The 17,372-nt window shown below is 41.3% G+C and overlaps 1 protein-coding gene across 4 annotated transcripts in view; it reads left to right on the top strand.

The window, feature by feature from the left end:
• The window catches only part of Ube2w (ubiquitin conjugating enzyme E2 W), an 87,745-nt gene that overhangs the window by 63,388 nt on the left and 6,985 nt on the right, over positions 1-17,372 (top strand). For all 4 annotated transcript variants that reach the window (XM_074068732.1, XM_074068730.1, XM_074068731.1 and 1 more), the window contains 2 exons: positions 12,342-12,467; positions 12,642-12,700. In XM_074068732.1, the coding sequence (XP_073924833.1) occupies positions 12,342-12,467; positions 12,642-12,700 (185 nt within the window). The remainder of the gene's footprint in view (positions 1-12,341; positions 12,468-12,641; positions 12,701-17,372) is intronic.

Here is a 17,372-nt window from a genome sequence, read left to right as displayed (position 1 = left end):
GTCCTTTGTCTGATGTGTAGCTGGCAAATATTTTCTCCCACTCTGTGGGTGTTCTCTTCAGTTTAGAGACCATTTCTTTTGTTGAGCAGAAGCTTTTTAGTTTTATGAAGTCCCATTTATTTATGCTATCTCTTAGTTGCTGTGCTGCTGGGGTTCCACTGAGAAAGTTCTTACCTATACCTACCCATTCCAGAGTATTTCCTACTTTTTCCTGTGTCAACTTTTAGAGTTTGTGGTCTGATATCAAGATCCTTGATCCATTTTGAGTTAATATTAGTATAGGGTGATATACATGGATCTAGTTTCAGTTTTTTTCAGACTGCTAACCAGTTTTCCCAGCAGTTTTTGTTGAACAGGCTGCTTTTTCTCCTTCATATATTTTTAGCGCCTTTGTCAAAGACAAGTTGGTTATAGTTGTGTGGCTTCATATCTGGGTCCTCTATTCTGTTCCACTGGTCTTCATGTCTGTTTTTGTGCCAGTACCATGCTGTTTTTATTGTTATTGCTTTGTAATATACTTTGAAGTCAGGTATCGTGATACCTCCTGCATTGTTCTTTTGACTGAGTATTGCCTTGGCTATTCATGGCCTCTTGTGTTTCCGTATAAATTTAACGGTAGATTTTTTTAAATTTCTTTAATGAATGTCATTGGAATTTTGATGGGAATTGCATTAAACATGTAGATTACTTTGGGGAGTATCGACATTTTTACTATGTTGATTCTACCAATCCATGAGCATGGGAGATCTCTCCACTTTCTATAGTCTTCCTCAATCTCTTTCTTCAGAAGTGTATAGTTTTCCTTGTAGAGGTCTTTCACATCTTTTGTTAGGTTTACACCTAGGTATTTGATTTTTTTAGAGGCTATTGTAAATGGAATTGTTTTCATATATTCTTTTTCAGTTTGTTCATTATTAGTGTATAGAAATGCTAATGATTTTTCTATGTTGATTTTATATCCTGCTACCTTGCTGTAGCTATTGATGATTCTAGAAGCTTCTGAGTAGAGTTTTTTGGGTCTTTAAAGCATAGGATCATGTCATCTGCAAATAGGGATATTTTGACAGTTTCTTTACCTATTTGTATTCCTTTTATTCCTTCTTCTTGCCTAATTGGTCTGCCTAGGAATTCCAGTACTATGTTGAATAGGAGTGGAGATAGTGGGCATCCTTGTCTGGTTCCTGATTTTAGAGGGAATGGTTTCAGTTTTTCTCTGTTAAGTATAATGCTGGCTGTAGGTTTGTCATACATAGCTTTTATAATGTTGAGGTACTTTCCTTCTATTCCTAGTTTTCTTAGAGCTTTTATTATGAAATGGTGTTGGATCTTATCAAAGGCTTTTTCTGCATCTATTGAGATGATCAAGTGGTTTTTGTCTTTGCTTCTGTTAATGTGGTTTATTATGTTCATTGATTTTTGTATGTTGAACCAACCCTGCATTCCTGGGATGAAGCCTACTTGGATGTGGTGAATAATCTTTTTGATGTGTTGTTGAATTCGGATTGCCATTATTTTGTTGAGGAATTTTGCGTCAATGTTCATTAAGGAGATTGGCCTTAGTTCTCCTTTTTGGAGGTGTCTTTGCCTGGTTTTGGGATAAGTGTAATACTGGCTTCATAAAATGTGTTAGGCAGTTTTCCTTCCCTTCCTAATTCATGGAACAGTTTAAGGAGGGTTGGTACCAGTTCTTCTTTAAAGGTCTGATAGAATTCAGCAGAGAATCCATCAGGTCCTGGACTTTTCTTTTTGGGGAGACTCTTGATTGCTGCTTCAATTTCTTTTTGTTATAGTTTTATTCAGGTTATTAGTATCCTCTTGGTTCAGTTTTGGATGATCATATGTATCTAGAAATCTGTCCATTTCTTTAAGATTTTCAAATTTATTTGAATATAGGTTCTCGAAGTAGTGTCTGATGATTTCCTGGACTTCCATGGTATTTGTTGTTATCTCCCCTTTTGCATTCCTGATTCTACTAATTTGGGTTTTTTCTCTCCTCATTTCAGTCAGGTTTGCCAGGGGTCTGTCGATCTTGTTTATTTTTTCAAAGAACCAAGTTTTTGTTTCATTACTTCTTTGTGTGGTTTTTTGGTTTCTATTTCGTTGATTTCAGCTCTTATTTTTATTATTTCGCTCCTTCTATTTATTTTGGGATTTGCTTGTTCTTGTTTTTCTGGGAGTTTGAGATGTATCATTAGGTCATTGATTTGGGATCTTTCAATCTTTTTAATATATGCACTCATGGCTATAAACTTTCCTCTCAGGACTGCCTTTGCTGTGTCCCATAGGTCCCAGTAGGTTGTGTTTTCATTTTCATTGACTTCCAGGAACTTTTTAATTTCCTCTTTTATTTCATCGATGATCCATTGTTCATTAAGTAATGAGTTATTTAGTTTCCAGCTGTTTGCATGTTTTTTGTCTTTACTTTTGTTGTTGAGTTCTACTATACTGCATTGTGATCAGATAGTATGCACGGTATAATTTCTATTTTCTTATATTTGCTGAGGTTTGCTTTGTGCCCTAGGATATGATCTATTTTGGAGAAGGTTCCATGGTCTACTGAGAAGAATGTATATTGTATAGAAGTTGGATGGAATATTCTGTAGACATCAACTAGGTCCATTAGTTCTATGGTATATTTTAGATCTTGGATTTCTTTATTGATTTTTTGTTTGGATGACCTATCTATTGATGATAATGGGGTGTTAAAGTCTCCCACAACCACTGTGTTGGTGTTTATATATGCTTTTAGGTCTTTCAGGGTATGTTTGATGAAATTGGGTGTGTTGACATTGGGTGCATATGGGTTGATAATTGTTATTCCCTTTTGGTCTATTTCCCTTTTTATTTGTATGGAATGTCCTTCTTTATCTCATATCTCATTTGATCAATGTAGGTTTGAAGTCTACTTTGTCGGAGATAAGTATTGTTACTCCTGCCTGTTTTGGGGGGCCGTTGGCTTGGTAAATCTTCTTCCAGCCTTTCATCCTAAGCCTATGCTTTTTTCTGTCGGTGAGATGGGTCTCCTGTAAGCAACTAATTGTTGGATCTTCCTTTTTAATCCATTTTGTCAAGCGGTGCCTTTTGATGGGTGAATTAAGTCCATTAACATTAAGTGTTAGTACTGATAGGTATGTGGTGATTCCTGTCATTTAGTTGTCTTAGTTGTTTGAAGGTTTGATTGTGTGTACCTAAGTTGAGGTTACTCTCTACTTTCTTGCTTTTTCTTTTCCTGTAGTTTGGTGCCGCCTGTCCTTTCATGGTTATGTTGGGTTTCACTTTCTGCGTGCAGAATCCCTTGAACAATCTTTTGTAGTGGTGGCTTTGTGGCCACATATTGTATTAGTTTCTGCTTATCATGGAAGACTTTTATTGCTCTATCTATTTTAAATGACAGTGTTGCTGGGTAGAGTATCCTCGGGTTGAAGTTATTTTCATTCAGTGCCTGGAAGATCTCTCCCCAAGATCCTCTTGCTTTTAATGTTTCTGTTGAGAAGTCTGCTGTGATTTTGTTGGGTTTACCTTTGTATGTTATTTGTTTTTTCTCTCTTACAGCCTTCAATATTCTTTCCCTGGTTTCTGAACTTGTTGTTTTAATGATTATATGCCATGGGGTAGTTCTATTTTGATCTGGTCTGTTTGGTGTTCTGGAGGTCTCTTGCATCTGTATGGGAATGTCTTTCTCTAGATTTGGGAAATTTTCCATTATTATTTTGTTGAATATATTACGCATTCCCTTTGCTTGCACCTCTTCTTCTTCTTCGATGCCCATGATTCTCAAGTTTGGTCATTTGATGGAGTCAGTGAGTTCTTGCATTTTCTTTTCACAGGTCTTGAGTTGATTAATTAATAGTTCTTCAGTTTTTCCTTTCATTACCATTTCATCTTCGAGTTCTGAGATTTTGTCTTCTGTTTGTCCTATTCTGCTGGATTGGCCTTCCGTTTTGTTTTGCAATTCTGTTTTGTTCTTTTTTTTCTAAGGTTTTCAATATCCTGGGTTGTTTCTTCTTTCATGTTGTCTGTTTTTGTCCTGAATTAATTTATGTCTTTATTAATCATGTTCTTTGTTTCACTTTGGTGTTTGTACAGTGCTTCTATGGTTTCCTTTATTTCTTCTTTTTCTCTTTCAAATTCTCTATTTTTGTTGTCTTGGAATTTCTTGAATGTCTTCTGTACATTTTGGTTGACCATATCCAGTATCATTTCTATAAAATTCTCATTGAGTACCTGTAGTATTTCTTCTTTTAGATTATTCTTGTGGGCTTCATTGGGTTCTTTGGCATAGTTTATCTTCATTTTGTTGGAGTCTGGGTCTGAGTATCTGTTTTCTTCATTTCCCTCTGGTTCCTGTACTAATTTTTTGCTGTGGGGAAACTGGTTTCCCTGTTTTTTCTGTCTTTCTGTCATTGCCCTTGGTGTTTTATTCTGTCTGTACTGTGTGCAATTAAGTATTTCCTGGCTTGTAATAATAGCACTAGTGATATTTAGAATGGAAGGGTGAGATGGGATGGAAAGCAAAGAGGTTAAAGGAAAAGAGAAAAACAAATAAACAAGTAAAAAAAAAAAAACAAAGAAACAAAAAAAGTTCAAATATATAAACAGGGAGAGACAGTATACTAATCAACCATAAGTTGAAAAGGCATTAGAGAGGGGATTGAAAATAAAAAATAAAAATAAAAAATCAATAAATGAAGAAAAAAATATATATATAGAAAAAAAAATCTCCAAGTTCAAATGCAATAAAGTTTCAGTCTTAATTTTAGTGTTTGTCCGTCAGCCTCCAGTCATGGAGATAGTGCCTCAGAAGTTCTTGTGGTCCGCGTCTTTCCAAGCCGTCTGGGCGCGGGTGTCTGGCGGCGGCCCTTGCGCCTTCCTGGTTTTTCCATTCAACATGAAGTGGAGATGCTCTGCGCAGGCTGGACGTGTGGAGGGGTCAAAGTTTTAACTCTTCTCGGTGGTTTTGTCTGTGGTTTTATCTCTAGCATCTCTCGAAGATTTTACTTTAGGAGGCATGCTTTCTGCTTCCTCCCTCTAGCCACCATCTTGGAATCCTCCTGCTTACTTATTTTTAAAATTAATATATTTTGAGCCAGGTCTCACTAGATTGCCCAGACCTGCCTTGAACTTCTTTTTTTTGTTTTGTTTTGTTTTGGTGGTACCCGTTTATTGGTTGAATGAGGTATTGGTAATTTTTTGCCTAGGCTAATTTCGACCTGTGGTCCTCCTGATCTCCACCTCTGCAGTAGCTAGAATTATAGATCCACACCCAGATCTTTTGTTGAGATGGGGTCTTGTTAACTTTTTGCCCAGTTGGCTTCAAACCATGACCCTCCCAATCTCTGCCACCTGAGTAGCTGAAGTTAGAGACATGAGTTACCATGCCAGGCTGCTCTGATAACGTTAATAAAACTTGTAAGCTGCTACATGTGCAGGAGAATAAAATGCAAATTAACATAAAAACTTTAAAAGACATCCATAATTCTGCTTCTTGTAAAACATATGGAGAGACATATTTATGTTTGATTATACACATAAATTTAAGATTGGATCAAAATCAAGCATAAAGAAAATGTGCTTAGCATCATATGTAATTAGGGAGTTGCAAATTGAAATAACAATGAATGTCACTATGCATTTATTAGCATTAGCTGACATCTGGAGCACTGTTACCACTTTCTGGTGAGGATCTGACTCCACCAGGGACTCTTATCTCTGGTAGAAAAGGAAAATGTGGTAGCCATTTTGGAAGAAGTTTGGCAGTTCATTACAAAACATAGCTGGTGGAGTGGCTGAAGCGGTAGAGTGTCTGTGAGACCCTGAGTGTAGGGGAGATCATATACTTGGGATATCACGTGAGTCAAGGGAAAAGAAGGCTGGGAACTGGGAGAAAAGAGTGATCCTCCGGTACCCACACCGAGTCCTGGGGATAGCTCCGGGAGTTTCTGGGCACCATGGGCTTCTGCCACCTATGGATCCCTGTATTCTGAGTCACTACTGGGCCACTCTATGCAGCACTAAAGGGGAACCCCATAGGACTGTTGCACTGGGGCCCTGACCAAGAGGACACAGTCCAAAAACTTAAACAACACCTGGGTGAGACACCAGCCCTGGCTCAGGCACCAGCTCTGGCTCTCCCAGACGTCACTCGCCCTTTCCACCTCTACGTCCATGAGAAGGGAGGCATAGGATTAGGTGTCCTGACCCAGCCACTGGGGCCATGGAACTGGCCAGTAGCCTATCCAAGAAATAAGACCCTGTGGCCTCAGGTTGGCCCCCATGCCTCCGGGAATTGGCAGCAGTGGTTCTCTTAATACAAGAAGCAGATAAACTGACTTTGGGACAGTGCATCACGCTTTGGGTCCCCCACTTCTCTGCTCAGTGGCACTGTCAGTTGATGGATGACTGGGGAACAAGTGGCCAGATACGAGGCTTTATTAGGCAAGAACCCCCGGGTGCGAGTCGAAGCAGTGAGGACTCTCAATCCAGCCTCATATTTGCCAAAAGAGAAGGGAGACCCTCTCCACTCCTGCGAGGAGATTCTAGACAAAGTCTTTTCTTAATGTCCTGACTTCACAGACACTGCCATTCCCAACGCTGACCTGGAGCTCTTCACTGATGGAAGCCAGAGCCTACAAGAGGGAAGATACTGGACCAGGTATCTTCTTCCACTACTGTCACACAAGTAGTGGAACATGGACTGCTGCCAGACCATCGGTCAGCCCAATGGGCAGAGTTATACGACCTCACCAGGGCCCTCACCCTAGGAGATGGAAAGACAGCCAACATTTATACTGACTTGCATTACGCCTTTGCCACCTTACATATCCATCGGGCCATTTACAAAGAGAGAGGTGTATTGACATCCAGACGTAAAGAGATCAAAAACAGTCAACAAACCTTACAATTATTAGAGGCAGTCTGGAAGCCCCAAGCCATTGCCATCATCCATTGTCCAGCCCATACCAACCGACCAGACAAGATCAGCCAAGGAAATGGACTGGCAGACAGGACAGCAAAAGAAGCAGCCCTCTCAGAAGAAGTACAAAACGAAGACATTACTCCAGCCAAGTATGCTTCACCCTCCCCGCCCTACAGAACAACCAGCGTGCAGCCCACAAGAGAGAGAACAGGCCCATGAAATGGGCTAAAAAGAGCTCAGAAGGCTGGTTCATAACCCTGGAGGGAAGAACCCTACTACCAGAAAGGACAGCCCTGGGCCTGGTAAGGCTGGCACACATCATCACCCATTCGGGCAAAACCTCCTTACAAAGACTACTACAGAAATACCTGGGCATTCCCCAATTGGTGACTTTAACTTAGTCGGCAGCAAGGCTTGCCTGCACTGTACCCAACATAACCCAGGACAGGGACTCACAACCCCACTGTTCTCTCAGAAGGGGGTCTACCCATTCCAACACTTAGAGATGGACTTCACTGAGATCCAGCCAAGTAAAACTTATCGGTACCTCCTGGTGGTGGTCTGCACTTTCACAGGCTGGATAGAGGCATATCCCACCCACATGGAAAAGGCCACAGAACTGTCAAGAGTGCTAGCCAAGGAGATTATTCCTCAGTTCAGGGTACCTAGCAGCATCGGGTCAGACAACAGGTTTGCCTTCATCAGCCTGTTGATGGTCAAAGGCATATCTCATGCAGTTGGGCTGACCTGGGATTTGCACACCCAGTATCACCCCCAATCATCAGGCCAAGTGGAAAGACTGAACAGAACTACCAAGACAGCATTAGCAAAACAATGTCAAGAGACAGGTTTACCCTGGCCAGAGGTATTACCCTTGGCACTGTTCAAAATTAGGTGTGCACCTAGAAAATGCTGTCTCTCTCCCTTTGAAGTCCTGTATGGATGGCCGCCAACACTAAGACCTGGATGGGCTGGAGACCTTCAGGAGCATGTACAGATCGGCCTCCAAAAGTTCCTAAAAGGCTTGGTGCATGCTTCCAGGGAGATTGCCCTGCACCTAGGACACCCAGATTTGGCCCCTGTGACCCTCAGGCCTTTGCACTCATGGAGCCCAGGGGACTGGGTTTGGGTCAAAACTCCAATTAGAGGGACCGATGGGAGGGACCTTACCAAGTTATTCTAACCACTCCTTCAACCTTTAAGGTTGCAAGACTGAAACCATGGATTCACCACACACATGTCAAGCCAGTGGAGGATCCAGGCCAGGAGTGGAAATCCCGAGCCAACCTGGACCAGCCATTGAAACAGACCTTGACCTGAGGGAATGCTGATGAGGCCCCAGGCAGACCTACTGATGTTACTGACAGCTATAATAATAATAAATGACTCACAAACAAACCATCCAGACCCAGCTGGGTTTTCTCATAAACTGATATGGGAGGTCAAACTCTCGGAAGGACAAGAGGGAACTGTATTAATTAACCACACCATCTGTGCTTTGCCAGGCCCTTGTCTTGTCTCCTTCAGGTATTACCAGGCCCAGAGGCCAGCAGATGGACCCAGCTGGAGCCCTCTACCCTGACTTGCTCTGGCTCATCCAAAGATTGCCTATCCAAAGTGTATGGCCAAGTACCACGGAACTGGGATGACTGTGGGGGGCCTCTATGGTCCTTTCTACAACACTGGTCATGTGTCAATTCTGTCTCTCTGGGGCTTGGAAAGGGTCTCCCCCCACAAAGGCCAGAGTGTCAGTATTCTGAGGCTCTCTTCAAACCTCTTCAACATGAAAGAGCAGTCTCAGGCACAGGGAGCAGGAAAGGGAGACCTCTTCCAATTAACAACAGATGAACCACAGGGATGGGGAACTAGAGTCTTTGGCTGGGAGGAGTCCTCGAAAATCATTGGGAAGACCCTGCAGTCTTAAAGATCCTTAGGCTTGAGATTAAAGCAGCAAACGTCTCTCTTCCAGTTAGTAAAGTTAACTCCTTGGATCCCTGGGCACAGGGGCAAATCCTCCCCCCCTCCTCGGATGGGATTGATTGTCCCCCGTTACACCCCAACACCCTCTCATTAAAACGATAGATTTGGCAAACAGCAGCCACCAGCTAGTTCAACGAGCAGACCCTGAACTAGGCAGAGACTGTTGGATTTCCCTGAGGGCCGGCCAAGTGTCATATGCCAGGGTGGGCCTGACTAACATATCTGAGATACATGAGCTGGGCCTGGACAACTCAACCCAAAATGACAATACCTGTCTCACAGGCTCAGCTATCCAAATAATTGGAGAAACTAAATGCTTTGGTGACAAAAAGAATTGTACCAATCTGGTAAAAGGAGCCAAAGCACCTAACGGGACTTACTGTGCCTGTCAGGGCAGGATTCACACCTGTTACCTGGGGGGTGGAGGCAGACTTGTGCCCTGGTTTTCTTAGTCCTGGACCTGAACATACCTCCCGGGACTGAAGTTGCTTGGTACCTAAACCAACAAGCTGCTGGCCAGACCCGTTTCTGACAGGACCCCATCCTCCTCCCAGTACTTCTGAGAGTTGCCCTAGCAGGAGCATCGGCCACAGGAGCTACCGCTATTGGCCTCCAAAAGTCCAACACAGCCAGCTGTCTGGACAAATCCATGAGGATTTAGGATTAGTACAACAGAACATCATTACCCTACAGAATCAGTTGGACTCACCGGCGGCCGTAGTCTTATAGAACCACAAAGACTTAGACCTCATTACTGTGGAAAAAAGAATGTTGCTTCTATGCAAACCAGTCAAAGATAGTAAGAGAAAATACACACCAATTGTGAGAGAGGATCAAGGCAAGGGAAAGAAACAAGGAAACATTTAGGAATACAGGATGGAAGAGCTGGGCCTTATGGGTAGCCCCCCCTGGTGGGCCCACTTGCTGTGCTCCTTATGGTATTGCTCTTAGGGCCTTGTGTGATAAACCTCCTCACCAGGTTCATTCACAACTGGATGAATGCTGTTAGATTACAATTAGTGAGACAATATCAAAACTGCCCCTAGATGACTCCCCAGAAATGGTCATAGGGATTATGAAGAGTAAGAGGAGGGAATGATAAAGAAACCCAGGGAAAGATCTGAAGGCAAGCCCCCTCCCCCAGTCAGGCCCTGGTTTCACAGATGTGCTAGTGTGATAAGTTGTAACCTTGTGCTAGTGTGATAAGTTGTAACCTTGTGCTAGTGTGATAAGGTGTAACCTTGTGCTAGTGTGATATGTTGTAACCTCTAGCAAGAGGCTAACTGCCATGTCTGCTTTTGTCCTTCCCGCTTGCTTGCTTCCGCATTTTGAGACATAAATGGAGAGATCCAGGGTGCTGGCTCACTAGGGTAATAAATCTTCCTTTCCTCCTCCAACCACCTAGGTTTGAGTCTCATTCTCACTGCTCCGACATTCTTTCCACAACAATATGATTCAGTAGTTTCATTCCTTGGTGCTTACCCACATGAGTAGAAAACTCTATGTCCACTCAAAACCTGCACCCAAATGTTTAGGTTTTTTTTTAAATAATCACCAAAATTTGGAAGCAACTAAGATATGCTTTAGTAGGTCAATGAATAAATAAACTGTGGTATGTCAACACACTGGAATATTAGATAGCATTGAAAAAGTTGAGCTGGCAGGTGTTGGTGGCTTTTGCCTGTAATCCTAGCTACTTGGGAGGCTGAGACTGTGGAGATTGAGGCTTGAGGCTAGCGGGGAGAAAATTCTTGAGACCCCAATTCAACAGAAAACATTGGGCGTGGTGGCTGTCATCCCAGCTACAGCAGGAAGAATAAATAGGAGGGTTGTGGTCCAACCTGGTCCAGAGGAAAAAGCAAGATCCTCTTTCAAAAATAACCCAAGCAGGGCCGGTGGAATGGTGCAAGTAGTAGAGAACTTGCCTGGCAAACATGTGGCCCTTAGTTCAAACCCCAGTCCCACAAAACAAAAACAAAAACAAAAACAAAAACAAAAAACCTCAAGCAAACAGGGCTGGAGGTGTGACTCAAGCAGTAGCATGCCAAGCAATGAGTTCAAACCCTGTTGCTGTAAACAACAACAACAACAAAACTCCAATGAACTATCAAGCCCCATTATTACATATGCATAATGTATACATGTATTTAAACACCACAAGGTGTCCCATAAGTATGTACATCTCTCGGATCTTGCTCTGTGGCTCAGACTGGCCAACTCAAGTTGTCCTCTCTGTTGTCAGTCTCTGGAATAGCTGGGAAAAATCAATTAAATTTAAAGAGTGAATTCTTGCATAAGCTATGGCCTTTAAATAGTGATAGTATATCAGTAATGGCTAATCACCAGAGGCATTACCACCTGGTCCCATCTCAGTCCTGGCCACCTTTTGTCCTTCCCATTGCCCTTGTTCTGACAACTCAATCCTCCCTCTATGTAAATGTACACATTGCCTGGGTCCACCCTCTATCCACAGGCTGAACCACTGTATGCTGTGCTGGAACTTGCTTTATTTCCCCTCCCTCCCACTCCTCCCTCCCTTTTTCCTTCAAGCCTCATCTTTTTTATTCCTTCCTTTCTTTTCAGACTCTTTGTTCACTTAATTTTGTGTGTCCCCATTGTTTTCCTTCACCTAGGAGAGCTGCACTCAGTACTTGCTTGTCCAATGAGTGAATGAATGAACTAAGGTGTAGTAAAAAGTGAAAGACACTTGGTGGAGTGGTTGCACCTGACTAGCAGTGTGCAACTCTGAGTTCAAACCTTAGTACTGCCAAAAAAAAAAAAAAAAAAAAGAAGGAAAAGTGAAAGACTTTTCTCTCAGGCCCGAAGGGTATTGAAGACACATATTCCAAAGCACATATTTTCAGATATTTTTCAATACTTGTATTATGTAAATGTATCAGCCCGGTCCACCCTCTAATATATGAGACTATAGTTCTGGTGAACTTGTGCTTTCTTTTTTCATTCAATAATATAACATTGTTCCATGCTGATACATACAAATATATCTCATGCTTTTAAGTAGCTAGATTACATTTCATTGTATGAAGATGCTATGACTTTTGCCAGTCCCATCCTAGCTACTCAGGAGGCAGAGATCAGGAGGATTGAGGCCTGAAGACAGCCCGGGGCAAATAGTGTGAGAGACCTTATCCTGAAAATACCTAGTATAAAAGAATTGAGGGAGTGGCTCCAGTGGTAGAGTGCCTACCTAGCAACCATGAGGCCTTGAGTTCAAGCCCCAATACCACCAAGAAACAAAAGAAACTATGACTTTTTAATCATTTTCTGTTCATGTCTATTTAGTATGCTTCCTGTTTTTTATCATTAGAAAATAAGTATAGCATTTTCTTATAAATGAATCGGTATTATTCAGTTCTCTGAGATAGGACTACAAGATAATCTTATGTTCTTGGGATAATTGCTATTTTGAAATTCATGGTTCCAGGCCATCTGAGGCAAATAGTTCATGAGACCCCCAACTCGAAAATAACCGGAGCAAAATGGACTGGAGGTCAAATCCCAGAAAGAAAAAAGAAATGTCACAATGAAACCCCCTGTACAACTAATATATGTAAGTAAAAATGTAAAAAAGAGATGAATGTAGAGACTGTTCAGAGAATACACATTTAGAAATGTTGATAACAACTTGACAGAGTAATATTATATCTGTTTAATCTAATATGTACTTTTCTAAAAATTTCATTTTTTGGTAATTAATTTTTATTGTGTTTTATACAAATATGAGTCAATGATAAAAAAGAAGTCCTTCAGCACAGTTTGAGACACAGTATTCTGGAGTGCTTGGTAAGTACCTAATTTATTTCTGATTATATATTCAGTTAGAATATTCCTGTCTTCCTTTGAGAACTGAGAATATTTTACAATTTAATAGCTTCCTTTCATCAACTTCTTTTTCAACTATGTGCCTAACCAATTTTGCAAGTAAGAAAGCTCTTGGTTCTCTTACATTTCCCCCTCATTTTAGATTTTCATTTTTTTCCTTTTTTATTATTCATATGTGCATACAAGGCTTGGGTCATTTCTCCCCCTTACCCCCACCCCCTCCCTTACCACCCACTCCGCCCCCTCCCTCTCCCCCCCACCCCCAGGCTGACCTGTGCAAAAAGTGAGTATCTCCAAAACAATCCCCTTACTGTCCCCCCCTCCAAAAGGTCTGCAGGTGTGGCTCAAGCATTAGAGCGCTTGCCTAGCAAGCTGAGACCCTGAGATCAGACACAAGTGCTGCAAAAAAAAAAAAAAGCAGTCAGGAAAGGAGAAGTTATTTTTGACATCTTGCCACTTAAAAATGTCCACCATTATATATAGTTAATATTTTAATTTCAAATAGAAATTGGAGATAATTTTTCCTCAAATTTTTAAAAAAAAGACAAATATCATGTTTTCTTTTATATGTATGAAAGCAGAAGAGACCCAATTGGGGGGACCAATGAGAGCAGGGAGGGGGTGTAGAGGGTGGTGGTGGGGTGAATATGATTGAAATACATAAATAATATGCAAGTATGAGAACATATAATGAAGCCCACTATTCTGTAAAATTAATAATAATAACAAATAGATATTAGAAAAGAAAACCTATCCACACACATCCATACTTATAAAAGAGACATAAAATTATTTGTTTTCTACTGCTTTTGAGTCAGTTTGGTATATTTTAAAAAAATATTGTCCTCTTCAAAAGAACTTTTATACTCACATTTAATTAATATTTTTGTTGAGAGTACATTATTTTTCCTCAGTTTAGAGGTACTAGGGTTTGAACTCAGGGCCTCACACTTTCTAGGCAGGCACTCTACTACTTGAACCACTCTACCAGCCCTTTTTTGTGTTGGGTATTTTCAAGATAGAGCTTGTAAACTATGTGCCCAGTTCTTTTTTTCTATTTTTCTGACAAGGTCTCCCACTGATTCCCAGGCTGATCTAGAACTCCTGGGCTCACATGATTCTCCCCCTTCAGCCTCTTGTGTAGCCAGTACTGCAGGTTTAAATGAGCCATTTATTTATTTAGGTATCTTGAGACAGGATCTTGCCATGTACATACATCAGGCTGGCCTCAAATTTGAGATCCTTATGCCTCCTTCTCCAGAGTGCTAGGATTACAGACATGTGCCAGCATGCCTTGCTTAAATGAATCTTTAAATTCATTTTGTTGAGTGCCTAGTGGCTTCTATCAATCTGGAAATCCATGTCCTTCAGATTGGGGAAGTTTTCTTTTGCTGTTCTTTGATAATTTCTAACCATTCATTGCCTGACTTTAGAACTTTTGACAGGGAGATCTTGTACTTCCTTGATTAATTCTCTAAAATTCTTTGCTTTTCCTTATTTTTTAAAACTATTATCCACCTGTTTTATGTTTTTCTCCTAGTTCTTCTATTTTAATATTTAACTCACTTACCATTTTTAATTTTCTCAGAGCCTATTTTCTTAGATTATAACTTTTTTTGACAGTACTGGGTTGAACCCAGGGCTTCACACTTGCCAGGCAGGTACTCTACCACTTGGTCTATGCCCCAGCGCTGTTTTTTATTTTTTTGAGACAGGGTCTCACTATGTAGCTCAGGCTGGCCTTGAACTCATGACCCTCTGTCTCAACCTCTGATTAATTAATTTTTATTTTTTTTCAAAACTAAGCTTCTGTTCCTTGCATTGTCTCTATTCTTAGCCTTTGTCTGGTCTGAATGCTGATGTTGTCCCAAAGTTCGCATGTCAAAAACTCATCCCCAAAGCAATTGTATTAAGAGGTAGAGCCTTGGTAGGTGGTTATGTTATGAGGTCTTGTCCTCACTAATAGGATTAGTGTGCTCCCTGGCCCAAGGGAGCTTGTGTACCCCTTCTACCACATGAGGACGCAGCTAGAAGATCCTGTCTATGAAGCCAAGAGAAAGTGCTCCCCTATGTTAGTGCATTCATCTTGGACTCCCCATCTTCCAGAACTGTAAGTAGAAAGCATCTGTTGTTTCTAAGTCACTCAGTTATAGCAGACAGAATGGACTAAATCAGCCTTTTTTTTTTTCTCTCTTTTTCCTTTCTTTTTTTTTTTTTTATTTTTTTTTCATTTTTCTTTTATTATTCATATGTGCATACAAGGCTTGGTTTATTTCTCCCCCCTGACCCCACCCCCTCCCTTACCACCCACTCCACCCCCTCCCGCTCCCCCCCTTAATACCCAGCAGAAACTATTTTGCCCTTATCTCTAATTTTGTTGTAGAGAGAGTATAAGCAATAATAGGAAGGAACAAGGGGTTTTGCTGGTTGAGATAAGGATAGCTATACAGGGCATTGACTCACATTGATTTCCTGTGCGTGGGTGTTACCTTCTAGGTTAATTCTTTTTAATCTAACCTTTTCTCTAGTTCCTGTTCCTTTCTTCCTCTAGTTCTCTTTTTCCTTTCTTTTTCAGCCTTTGTCTTTCATGTTAGTGTTTTGTCTCCTGTGTATGGGAGGCACTAAAGCTCACCAAAGCCCTCTGTGTACCAGCACTCTTACTGGCGTGGACGATTTACTGTATTAAGAGGAGACAATAAGCCTGGTTGCCAAGGCTGTTGTTTCTGGATGACTTCCAAAGTTGGTACCTACAAATTATTTCTCTGCAGTCAGCTGAATTCTCTAGAGAGGCCTCTGGCCTGATTGTTAGTCTGCCTGCCATACTTGCAGGAGTTGGGCAAGGTTATTAATTAGGAAGCTGTGCTGCTGAAGAGATCCTGAAGTGCGGTGGCTTGAAGAACAAAGGAGTTCTCTTTCTCCTGTCAAGTGGGTACATGCATCGCTCATCTCCGCCTGGTCACCAGGGCTGTTTGCCCTTGGTCTAGATATGCCTCTAGAACAATGGTTTTTCAAAGAAAGGTGAAACTAGCAGCAGCATTTTGTTAGAAATGCAAATTTTTAGGCTTCCCTGAAGAGTTATTGAATCAGAACCTTTGGGGGATGGGACTTAGCATTTTCATAAGCCTTCTAGTGGTTTTGATCCATGTCAAGGTTTCACAACCACTGCTTGTCCAGGCATGGTGGCCAGGTCTATCATCCCAACTACTTGAGAGGTAGAGATTGGGAGGTTGGAGGTTTGAGGCCAGCCTAGGTAAAAAGTTGGTGAGATCCCATCTCAACACAGAAGCCTGGTATGGTTATTTGCTGGCCCAGGGTAAAAAACTCAAAACCTTATCTGGAAAAATAACTAAAGCACAAAAGGGCTGGATGGAAGCATGGCTCAAGCAGTAGAGTGTCTGGCTAGAAAGCACAAAGCCTTCAGTTCAAACCCTAGTACTTACAAACAAACAAACAAAAAACCCAACAAACAGACAAATATAAAAACCACACTGCTCTAGGGCCTTGTACTTTTCCATGTGGTAGAAACCTGGTCTCAGCTTAGCCTACATTCCAGCTCAAGGAAAAGGATGGAACAAAGAGCAGTTCAGTTGCTAAAATGTGTGTGCTTTCTTTCCTCTGGTTGGAGCTAAATGAGGGGTCACGCTTAGCTGCAGTGGGCTGGAAATGTGCCCCCTATCTGCTGTTCCATTCCCCTAGCTACAGCTCAGTGATCAGGACACAAGAGAGTGCATTTTCTTCATTGGCTTTTTCTTTTCTTTTTTTTCAGGGGGGTGGAGGGTGGGGATGGTGGGTGGAAGGAATGCATTTCAATGGACAACAAGCAGTCAGCTGGAGTGGGAAGGGTTTGGTACATGCTGTAGATGGAGTCATTTTCTTTCCCTCTGCCAATGGTGTTCCAGAGCCCAAGAAAACAAACCTTCCATCTCCTAAGGGGACCAAGCAAATGAGTTGCTAAACTGTTTGGTGTGGGGGTAGAGATGGACTTAATGGCCCTGGTTTAGATTTTTTGAGTCAGTTCTTGTATTGTAAGCTAAGTTCTAAGCACTGTCTGTGTCTAGTCAACTCATTTCCCATTGGTCAGGCTTCAGCTTCCTCCACTTACGAAGTTAGTTGCACTACTCCATTTGCCTTGCCTTTCTCCTATTTGTCTCTGAGGCCTTAGGCCTTTTAAATTTTTTGACTTGACTATAATAGGATTTTGGAAGGATGAGAAATAAATGAATGTGTTGTCTGCCATTTTAAACCAAAGTACTAATTTGAAGAAATGGTTTCCATATGCCTTTCACATTTAAGAACGAGGTTTATATATGGAAGAGGAATGGCAACTTTCCAAATATTACTCTGAGAAGGTTAATGGGCCCACCATATAATGAATGATTTTAAGCTTGAATTAACAAAACTCATTAAAATATGACTATGAAAAAGACACATATTGAGTGCTGAACCAATACTACCTTTCATTTTATCTTAAAGTAGGGGCTACCAAACTTTTCCTATGAAGAGCTGGATAGTAAACATTATGACTTTTGGATGTTACTGTTTTTATTGCAATTACTCAACTTTGTAGATGCATAAAAGCCGACATAGACAATATGCAAACGAAAGGATAAGACTGAATTTCAACAAAAAACTT

Source organism: Castor canadensis, chromosome 3 (assembly GCF_047511655.1).
Source record: "Castor canadensis chromosome 3, mCasCan1.hap1v2, whole genome shotgun sequence".
Classification (NCBI taxonomy): domain Eukaryota; kingdom Metazoa; phylum Chordata; class Mammalia; order Rodentia; family Castoridae; genus Castor; species Castor canadensis.
The sequence above is the reverse complement of the archived record's forward strand: the minus strand, read 5'-3'. Positions and strand labels throughout refer to the sequence as shown.